Source organism: Diadema setosum, chromosome 5, assembly GCF_964275005.1.
Source record: "Diadema setosum chromosome 5, eeDiaSeto1, whole genome shotgun sequence".
In the NCBI taxonomy this organism is placed as follows: Eukaryota; Metazoa; Echinodermata; class Echinoidea; order Diadematoida; family Diadematidae; genus Diadema; species Diadema setosum.
The window spans coordinates 19,256,165-19,266,634 of record NC_092689.1 but is presented as its reverse complement, the minus strand read 5'-3'; the positions used below and the strand labels follow the sequence as shown (position 1 = coordinate 19,266,634).

Below are 10,470 nucleotides of genomic sequence, written 5' to 3'. Positions count from 1 at the left end.
ATCGATATCTCCGCAGCCGATTATTTCTATAAAGCGTGTTATATATCAATTTAAAGCAGAAAGATTAGGGAATTGTGTCATGCAATTTTCAAATAATCGACCTCGCCCGACTTTAGGATCATTTTGTTGTAGCGGGTCACAATTTTCAGCACTCTAGACTCTAACAGCCCAACCCTATTACCATCCATAAAAAAAGAAAAAAAAAAACTTTGATATGCAAATGGAAGAAATCCTTGAAGAAATGGTTGCATTGGAACTGAAAATAATCTAAAAAGAAGTAAGGGACTTCGATAGTGAATAGAAAGATGAATGCAATGGCAAGGTCTGTTCAAATAGAGTAATTTATTCATTCTTTGTAAAATGATGTGCCAACAACTTAAAAACGAGTGAAATTGAATGAAGAGAGGAAAATTACAAATAAAGAGCTCAACAGGATGACTGCTTCAATCAACTGAGAAAGCACTGTGTGTATGAGATTACCAGAACAACAAGGTCTAAGGAGAATGGAATGCGAACACCAAAAAGCGCCTCTGTGTGTACATGTAGGCCTATATAAACAGGCCTACCCGTTCACTTTGCCGTTGATAGCTTTGACCGTTCGTTCTTCATAAACCTAGATAGTACCTACAGCATCAATTATATCACATCACCTATGCCAATTACAAAGAAATTATATGTGGCTTTTTCAAGACAAATGGAATGAATTTATACAACAAAAAATATATTCATAAGATAAGTGTGAACCTTCTTCACCCCTTTTTATCCATTTGTGTTTATATTTTCACACTTACACTGAAAGTAGTATGTGGGACTTAACTGTCTTAATTATGGTCACCCTATACCTATATGGGCTATGTTATGACGTTGCAGCTCTCAGACTCTGAGCACTATTCAAGAGAATAACACTAACAGTAACAGCAAGTTAAAGCTTACATCGACATCACCAATTAATTTAATGGTTCTTAAAAGGGTCACAAAGAGTACGGAGTGATGTTCATTGTTCAATTAGCGCAAGAGTGTCTCGAAAATTTACTTACACATCTCTGTATTAGTTGTGTCTCCCTCTCTATGTGCTTCACTACTGCACTGATGCTGCACATGCTCACTTTTGTTGACAAAATTCGTCTTTCAAGATAGTCTTTATCTAAGTCACTCAGTGAGGTGAGAGAGAGAGAGACTTCTCTCTCCTTCCTGGTCTAGGTAAATCAACGTGTGTATTTTTATGTCAATAAAGTCCGTAAAGACAGCTACATATCAAAGTAGATAAACTTTGCTAGTATAAGCCTGACGTTCAAGGTGATTTTCAGGCAATATATCACAGAACATCTTAGAACAACTGAATATAAGACTAGACCACCACTACCTCTCCTGCTTCGTAGCCTCCTGCTCCCGCTGTTGTGGCAAGGCGGAAACTGATTCTGACTCCTAACATTAGACTTTCTTCAATAACAGAGCAAATACTTAAGCATTTGCTCGAACGACTTGATAGCAGTGAATGACTATACTACGTATTGATGTAATCCCTGGTAGTGGTATTTCCTAGACATTGGTTTTCTCGCATGCTTATCGCGTTAAATTAAAATGGGAGGAGCGCAAAGTGACCAGACTTTACATGGATCCAGGTACAACGCACCAATCGAGTCGAGCTCAAATACTACCGGGGCAGCCTCGGCAGGCGAGGGAGGCACCATACCGTACACCTTCTATTCTGTGGACAGAGCTGCTGGTAACACGACAAAGGGTAAATGCACCTTATCAGTTAGTTTGACAGGAAAAGAAATGATCACCAAATAGCCTAGCCACACCACGGCGCCCACACCACTTCCAGAGGTTGCATGATATGTGCTTGACCGAAAGATCGGTCTGTAAATCATATCTGTCCGTCGGGGAATGTTCCGCGGACAGCGTCAATGGCAAAATATAAAAGAATCCTCCGGACAGACGGATCTTTCTGTCTAGATATGTGCATGTAGTATAGATTCTAATTCTACACAGCCCTCTGCTGGCTCTGTGTCGCTGTAGATCCTACAGTAACGACCACCAACCACTAGGAGAGCGACGTAATCGTATCACGATAGCTTTGAATTTTGATACTTAACATCATTTTTGTCACCTCAAACTCATCGAGTATACTCTTCAATATTTACTCTACATCTGATGCTATCAGTATTCAAATGTGCGCAATGAAACTTACCGAAATTTATCATCATATCCAGCATGTCCACACGGTACACAATCTTTCACGCCAGGCCTAACTATACACAGCCCAGGCGCTGTACATAGGTACGTCGCGACGTACCATGTACAGCGACTGGGCTGTGTTCAAGTGTATAGTTAGGCCTGGCGTGAAAGATTGTGTACCGTGTGGACATGCTGGATATGATGATCAATTTCAGTAAGTTTCATTGCGTACATTTGAATACTGATAGCATCAGATGTAGAGTAAATATTGAAGAGTATACTCGATGAGTTTGAGGTGACAAAAATGATGTTAAGTATCAAAATTCAAAGCTATCGTGATACGATTACGTCGCTCTCCTAGTGGTTGGTGGTCGCGCGCGTACAGCCCTGTCGCGACGTACCATGTACAGCGACTGGGCTGTGTATAGTTAATCCTACAGTAAATTTAACATTAGTCCTGACTGCTGACTCCTAGTCCTAGTACAGTTAAACTCGCCTAAGTCGACGTCGCATATGTCGAATAATCGCGTAGGTAGGGCCTAAGTCGATGATTTTAAAAAGTCCTGATTTTTCCCCATTGACGTACGTGTATTAATTCACTCACAAGTCGAATTTTGTAAGTCGAATACTCGCCTAAGTCGATGAAATTCCAAGAACACTTTCATGGAAAAACCATTGAATTCACTGTGCCTAAAGTCGAATAAGATTTTATTGTCTAATAAATCACTGCCATTTATTATTCATTATTTATTACTCATCATTATTTTGTTTGTCAGATGAGTTTGAGGTGACAAAAAAAAAATGATCTAAAATCAAAATTCAAAGCGATCGCATGGGATCGTTTAACTCTCTTCGTATTTGGAGGTCCGCTGGTACAGCCCTCCACCTGTCAGCTGTCGCGCTACGTACGTACAGCGTTCGTACAGTACACATGCATTCATTTACATGTACGGTATTGAGCTTGCAGTGTAAAAATATGTAGCTTGGCATTTGCAGCGCTGTGCAGTGGAGTGGTATAATGGATGAAGCTGCTGAGTTTTCAAAGCGGAAAGTACCGTTGGTAGGGGGAAAGTTACGGGCACGGGTAAATCAGAATTGCACCTCTACACGCATTTCAAGCCACGGTATGGTAAACTGGAATCAATCACTGCTCAAATATCGTTCATATTCACTTCCCCAAGGTTTAACAAGGGTGTAAAGTAATCGGACCTGTGCCAATACTAATGCACTGTCCATGCAAAGTTAGCCGCGGCCCTGCTGGGCGACCCGTGCTGCGGCACACCGCTCCAGCTCTGCTCCAGAGTAGACAACATACATGTACATTATATATACATGTATGTATGTACCTGTGGTGAAACTGTAAGTCGATTTTTTTTTCGACTTACGCACAAGTCGAAAATCGCCTAAGTCGATGTGTTTTGCTCAGTCCCGAGAAGATCAACTTATGCGAGTTTAACTGTAGTATTTAGTAAATACTGTGAAACACAGCCCGAATTGAACGCGAAGCGGTATCGACCGATTCGGGTTCGTTGAGGGCAGCAGACATTTTACGGCACAGGGCGCAGCCATAGTGGGTGTATCAGCCGACCCCCCCTGCTCTCCCCCACCCCGGGGCAACATGTTTACACGCACTTGTAACAAAGGTTCGCGCACTAAGCAAGCATTCGCGCACTCAGTACGAGACGCCTATTGGCTAAAGCAGTTTTTCATTCTGCGCGCGTGCTAATGTAGGGAGAGGGGTGGGGGAGTGCGGAGGGGGGGTCGGCTGATACACCCACTACGGCTGCGCCCATGCCAAAAATACACATAGCGCGTCACAGAATCGGTCAATAGAGAGTCTAACTGTGTACAAGGAGTGCCCCGGGGTTTACAGTATAGGCCTAGATACTCTAGTTGCGACATGCTTTGAGACCGAAAGCGAAAGATCTGTCTGTGTGTCTTTTAATTTATCTTGACTGGTTTGTCATCGGGGATATGTTCCGTGGAGACTACGTCTGGCTTCGTGGAATCCCCTACTCCTCCCCCCCCCCCCCCCCCATACAGAGGAGAGCTCTAAAAGTAAAAAGAAAAAGGATGATGAAGAAAGAACTCCTCCAGACAAATTGATTTTTTTTTTCTCTACGACAGGCACTCAGCTCAGGCCTGCGCCTTGACCGAAAGATTGGTCTGTATCTGGTCATCAGGGATATGTTCTGCAGAGGACTGTGTCTGGCTTCATGGGTCCCCTCCTATAGTATGGAGGAGAGCCAATAAAGAAAAAAAATAATAATTGATAAAATACTCGTCCAGACAGACAGATTTTGTATACGACAGGCCTTTGCATAACGTCTGGTCGGTCTGAACTTGGTATGGACTTGGTATGATTTTATTGTCATTTCATCCTTGTGGTACCGTACCTTGATAGATATGGCCCATGCTTTTCCCTTATTATAGATGTGACCATCAGAACAGCATCCATCCTGCCTGCATGAATAAAATCGGTGCTTTCTGCTCATGTGATTTTGCACTGCATGCACCATCGGGCAGAATGGTAACAGAGTAATAGACAATCTAGTAGTAGTAATATCATGAACATACTTGAATCTGAGTCTCCAAATTTGCACCAGAAAAAAATTTGAATATTTCCTGTTTTACACTAATATTACACATTTCAGAATACAGTGGACTCCCATTATTGAGTCCTCGGAACCGGCAGTTTTCTTTCGTTACCGGTATATCAAAATTTTGTTATAACCGAATGAAAAAAACAATAAAAAATATAGAACAGAAAATGCTGTGGCCTGAATTTTTACTTCATTGTAACCAAAATTCCATTATTACTGTGTTCGTTATAATGGGACTGTAATTTTACTTGGATTGAAGCGAGCTGCGCTGCACAGAAGCAGTCGGTACAGTACAGTACATGAACATAGGCCTACATGTAGGCCTACAGTCTGAACAAACCCGCTAACGAATAAATGTTGTTGTATTCATTCCACATACGTTGTACAGCTCCTTAATTTTAACATAGACATGACATCTGTACCACAGTGCAGTGTACAATGTGTAAGTGCAGATGTAATGCAAAGACACCTTTCAAACCAAAAAACAAACAAACAAACAAACAAAATGTGAACGTTAATTTTGTGAGTGTGAATACTCGTACATGCACAGTTTCTCCTTTTGATTAAATGTCACCTATCATGAATCCTTGATGAACAATGTCAATTGTTTTCTTTTCTTTAAACTTGTATTTTTCTTGTTTTTAAACCCCTAACTCTCTTCACTACCAACTCATATGATGACAACACAGAGACAAGAGCCCAAGCGCTTGCTAAACAACAGCAGGGCCGGCCAACTCAGTCACGGTCCTTGAATTCATCACCCCAACGGCCTAAGGTTGGGTCAGCCGACCACAAGATAGTGACCGTCTCATCGGGTGCACAGGGCACGGACCAGTCGCTTTCCTTTGAGATTCAGAAGATGCGAGACATTCCCACGTTTCTTCCGATCCTCAAGGGGACACACCATGTGCCGCAAGTTGAGGACCCAAATCAGATGGAAAAGATGGATCACAGGTGCATGAATGGCTACTATTTTCATGAATTTCCTTCTTTTCTTCTTTGACTTGTGAAGGATTTCAACAGTTTTCTAGATACAAACCTGCTGGCATGTGTAATGCAAGTAGTTTCTATCTAAATTAATTTGCATTCTTGTTGTCACAATCAGTTACACAATTGTACAAACTCTTAGATGGACAAAAGATTTTATTCACCATAACTTTTAATGAAATGGCTGTTGTTGTGTTTGTTGCCATCATCTCAGTTGGTGCTAATGTATGTCTTTGCAGTAGGGTCCACACAAGTAATGTTCATGTTAGAACACAGCAACAACAAGAACAGTCCTTGTCAGGAGTCTGAAGTTGAAACTCTCCCATGATTCATATTATCTTCATTCAAGGCAATTACTGCTGCTGTGTCTTCGCTACCAGCAACATTTGCGGCAGTGCGCGGAGGCTGTGACCTTCGACCAGAATGCCCTCACAGGACGAGTGAAAGAGGTGACTATTTGTGGCGATATACGTGTGTGATGATCACAAGTTCATTGACATTCAATCAGCAAGATTTTACCCTGCATGTTTACACCAAACAACTGCATTTAGAATGGGCCATTTACAAATTGACCATGATTCTTACTATAATGAAATTTTCACTGTAATGGATTGTGTCATTTTCATTACTTTTCTCATACACTTGTATGCAAGCCATTCTTTGAAATTTGAAACGTAAGATGTATTTTGTATATACAGTATATATATATGCTTATAGTTATATATACAATGTGTGTGAAAATAATTCCAGTGAATAGGTATATCTGTTCAATGTAGACATGACAATTTCATTAGTTGTTCTTCACTTGTGCCTGCAAATGGGGCATCAAACTTTGTAGGCTGCATAATACCCCAAATTTCTGTCACGTGAGTTATGATGTAGGTATCATGCAAATCAGTAGCTGCAAAAAGATGCAGATGTCCAGTATTAAATTACAGCCATGTACAACATTTTCTGATGATGAAATCCTGTGATATGTAATGCTCTTAGCCATCCCATCAGAGTTCTTTGTTTGTCAGCAATATTGTCACCAAGACATGGACCATTTCAGGATGAAATGAATTTGAATTTGAATGACTTGGACTGAGAGTATCCAAACATTCAACTCCAAATCTAATCAGAGATATTCTCCATCACCATGGTTGCCAGGTTGATGCCATCATTCACAGCATCATGCAGTCCATGGCGGAGCGGCAGAAGAGGTTTGCCAAGCACGCCGAGCAGATCCAGAAGATCAATGAAATGTCGGCGACACTGAAGCGCATCCAAATGAATGTGGACCAACTGGTGCCGCTGATGGACCGGCTGAACAGCGTGCTTCCCGACACGCAACGCTTGGAACCCTTCACAATGCGGCCCACAGGACCACGAACATGAAACTTTATTTGGACCTCATTTTAACTCTAGCAAAAGTTGTTGGATGTTTGTAATCAAAGTTTAATGAAAGGAATGATATCCAACTAGATTACACTGTGGCAGATATGGATGTTCTCCTTACCTGTAGAATGTGCACTGCGCTTTCTCCTAACCTGTTGAGGACGAACTGATTTTGCTACTGTGCACACTGTTATTTTCGTATAGATATTTTCGCGAATGAGGTCATAGACATTTTTACAAGATTTTTTTTCATGAATTGACGCTGACACTAATGTAATGCTCTGTTACCCAAGTGCATGGTGACATATTCGCGTGTTACTGAATTCGCAATCCAACTGTGTTTCGCGAAATTCGCGAAAATTAAACCCTCGTGAAAATAACAGTTTATACAGTATGACAAGCATTTCCCATAGACACATATGAATTGAAGTGAATAGACAATCATTTGCACAAAAGGTCACCGGTAATTGTCAAATTCCATGTCAAAGGTCATTGTACATGTACTTTGGTTATTTGTAATCATTCAGCTTTTGATGTCCAGAGGTAATCTAATTTTGGTGGGAAAGTAGAAAAAGACAATTATTTGCATGGAGATGGTAGTGGTGATAATCAAGTCTTAACTCGTTCCTCGCACAATTCCTTGAGCGCCTTCAGTGCCCCCAAATAAAATTCTTTTTGCGGGTCAACAGAGAACTGACAGGTTGGTAATCCATCTGTGCGAAAGCAGTCAAGCGGTACATGTACCCCCTTTCCACGGTCAACTACATGTGCCATCGAACAATGGAAATATCGCTAGGGCGCAAGGTATGAATAAAGCATGTGCTGATGGGCTCTCAAACTTTTTTGTTATACACAAAAGATGCACCTGAATGGGGTCAGTGGAATCAAATATCTGCAAATTACGGTGGAACAAGTGCACGTTACATTGGAGAAAAGGCAAATAATACTGCGATACACGCAGATCTCATACAGAAAGAAAACAGATAGTGATAAAAGAAACTATAATCCTTTGAAAGCCATTTTTCTAGGCACTATAACACAAATTTACTGAATTTAGGCCACAAATGCAGGCACTCCTGTCACCACAAAGTCACACGGGAAAATATCCACGTTTATGGTATACTACCATCATGCGATTAATTGGACATATAGGCCCTATAGTGACCAAGTTCATTTTGACCCTGAAATAGCCAGAAATCAGTTGTATGTGGGTTTGTTTTTTTTTTTCTTTTCTTTCTGCAGATATTTACTTTTTCCACTTTTAACCCGTTTGGACATATAGGCCCTATAGTGACCAAGTTCATTTTGACCCTGAAATAGCCAGAAATCAGTTGTATGTGTTTTTTTTTCTTTTCTTTTCTTTCTGCAGATATTTACTTTTTCCACTTTTAACCCGTTGAGGACGAGTCCCGAGTATACTCGGGCAAGTGTCTATGGGAAATGCGTGTTGTAGCAAAATCAGCCTGTCCTGCGGGTTAAATACATGTAGATATTAACCCATTGAGGACAGACTGATTTTGTTACAACACGCATTTCTCATAGACACCTGCCCGAGTATACTTGGGACTCGTCCTCAACAGGTTAACTTGGTACTTTCTTGAATGTGAATTATTGGTGCTATACAGTTGTCATAATGAATGATTGCTTTACTGTTCTGTGTAGTTGTGTTCACTGTTGGAGTCAAACGCTGTTAATTACTACTGCTTAACAAGATATTGGTATAGACTCCACCCCTTCCCTACTCACCCCCTCCCCCCCCCCAAAAAAAAAAAAAAAAAAATGAAAAGAAGCAAGTGGAATGTAAAGGCATAGCGTATGTTAAGTGTTTTTTTGAAATAACCAGGCAGCAGTATAGTCAGGAGTGCTTTGATATCCATTGAAATTTGCAGTGACCTTTTTGGAGGTACAGATTGAAGAAACAACTAAAACAGCAAAGTACTCTTTGTCTTTCACATATTCTAGTTTGATTCCAATGCTCTTACTTGCACACAATATGGACAGAATTGCATGTGAGTTATTCTTGTTTGTTGGTTGGTTTTATTGGATGCTTGTCCCCACATTGCTGGGTTTATCTGCAAAAGGTGGTGGTATGTTTTTATACACTCTACCAACCACAAAGCCTTCCCATTGTGATGAAGGTAAGCTGGAAAGAACAGGGCATTGAACTTCTTTTTTTATGTTAATGTCTATTTTAGCCATGGGGGGGGGGGGGGAGGGGCTTCAGTATGCCTGACAATAGTTGACTTGTGCAATGACGTAGCAATGCACTTGACTCCTTGCATTACACATCAAATCAGCTTTTGTTCTAATTGTGGAAGCCCCACAATTATGACCTACATAAGTAACAATGTTTGAAAACTGAACGTGTATGCTCTGTGTAATTTCATCCACACAGCAGACTTAGTGTGAAGTTGGGATGGAAGTCAAGGATAGTATTTTTAGGTACAGACTTTTTTTCAGCAGTTCAGGGAATTTTTGCCCTTAGGAGTATTGCAGCTTGCTAATCAAAGTATGTGTATTAAAGTAAAGAATATTACATACTGGGTCGTAAATATACCATTTTCTGTTTATCAACTTTATGCCATATATTTTGTCGGCAGAATATTTTGTGCATCAAAACTTGAAAAACTAATCTGCAAGTGATTGGGATTTGCTTCAACAACCACTGCGAGAGAATGAAAAATAAGTATCATCCTTATTCAAAAGAAATTCAAGTAAATTTGCTTGTTTGCATTTCATTCCATGGCATTTCTTTCTCATGGGGTAATATTATATTCATGAGATGTTTATTTCATGCGTACCGGTTAATTCACAAAATATGTCAAACATAGAATACTGCAAAATATATCTATTGGGAAACAGAAATCCCTCTTCTGAAATACCTCTTCTTAAATATCCCAATTGATTTTTTTTTTAAAGTCTATATTTTGTTTGTTTTTTTGTTTGTTTTTGTTTTTTGAAATCACATTCTTGCCATTTTAACCCTTTGTGTGCTCTGAGTGCTGATTGGCCCAATAAACCCCATAGCTTTGCACACACAGCCCAAAGTTCCTGGCACAGAGAGGGTTAAAGCCAAGCCTGATCCAGGGTCCTAAAGCAGAAAAACAAAACAAAAACAAAAACAAAATAAGAATGTTTAAAAGGTGTGTCATGTTTGTAGCATTTTGTTGATAAGTAATAATCAGTTATCAGTGTGTATGGTCAGTTTCTTCCAGTAAAGTTGTTGTCTGCAAAGCTCGTCACTCTAAAAGTTGATATCTTTATGTATATATTGCTACATATTCACAGATGTATACATTATTATGTACATATGGATATGAAA

General features: G+C 40.2%; 1 protein-coding gene across 1 annotated transcript; it reads left to right on the top strand.

The window, feature by feature from the left end:
• The first annotated feature begins 1,443 nt into the window (after positions 1-1,443).
• Positions 1,444-7,364, top strand: LOC140229180 (BLOC-1-related complex subunit 5-like). Its single transcript, XM_072309446.1, has 4 exons — positions 1,444-1,741; positions 5,474-5,738; positions 6,121-6,220; positions 6,921-7,364. The coding sequence occupies exons 1-4, from the start codon at positions 1,582-1,584 to the stop codon at positions 7,146-7,148; spliced, it is 753 nt and encodes a 250-aa protein (XP_072165547.1). The 5' UTR covers positions 1,444-1,581; the 3' UTR covers positions 7,149-7,364.
• Positions 7,365-10,470: the final 3,106 nt, after the last annotated feature.

What these genes read in the sequence shown, in the direction of transcription:
- LOC140229180 (XM_072309446.1), top strand. Translation starts at nt 1,582, where the DNA reads ATGGGAGGAGCGCAAAGTGACCAGACTTTACATGGATCCAGGTACAAC. An exon ending in ATGGAAAAGATGGATCACAG is followed by an intron (nt 5,739 to 6,120) that starts GTGCATGAATGG and finishes TCTTCATTCAAG; the next exon opens with GCAATTACTGCTGCTGTGTC. An exon ending in TCACAGGACGAGTGAAAGAG is followed by an intron (nt 6,221 to 6,920) that starts GTGACTATTTGT and finishes CATGGTTGCCAG; the next exon opens with GTTGATGCCATCATTCACAG.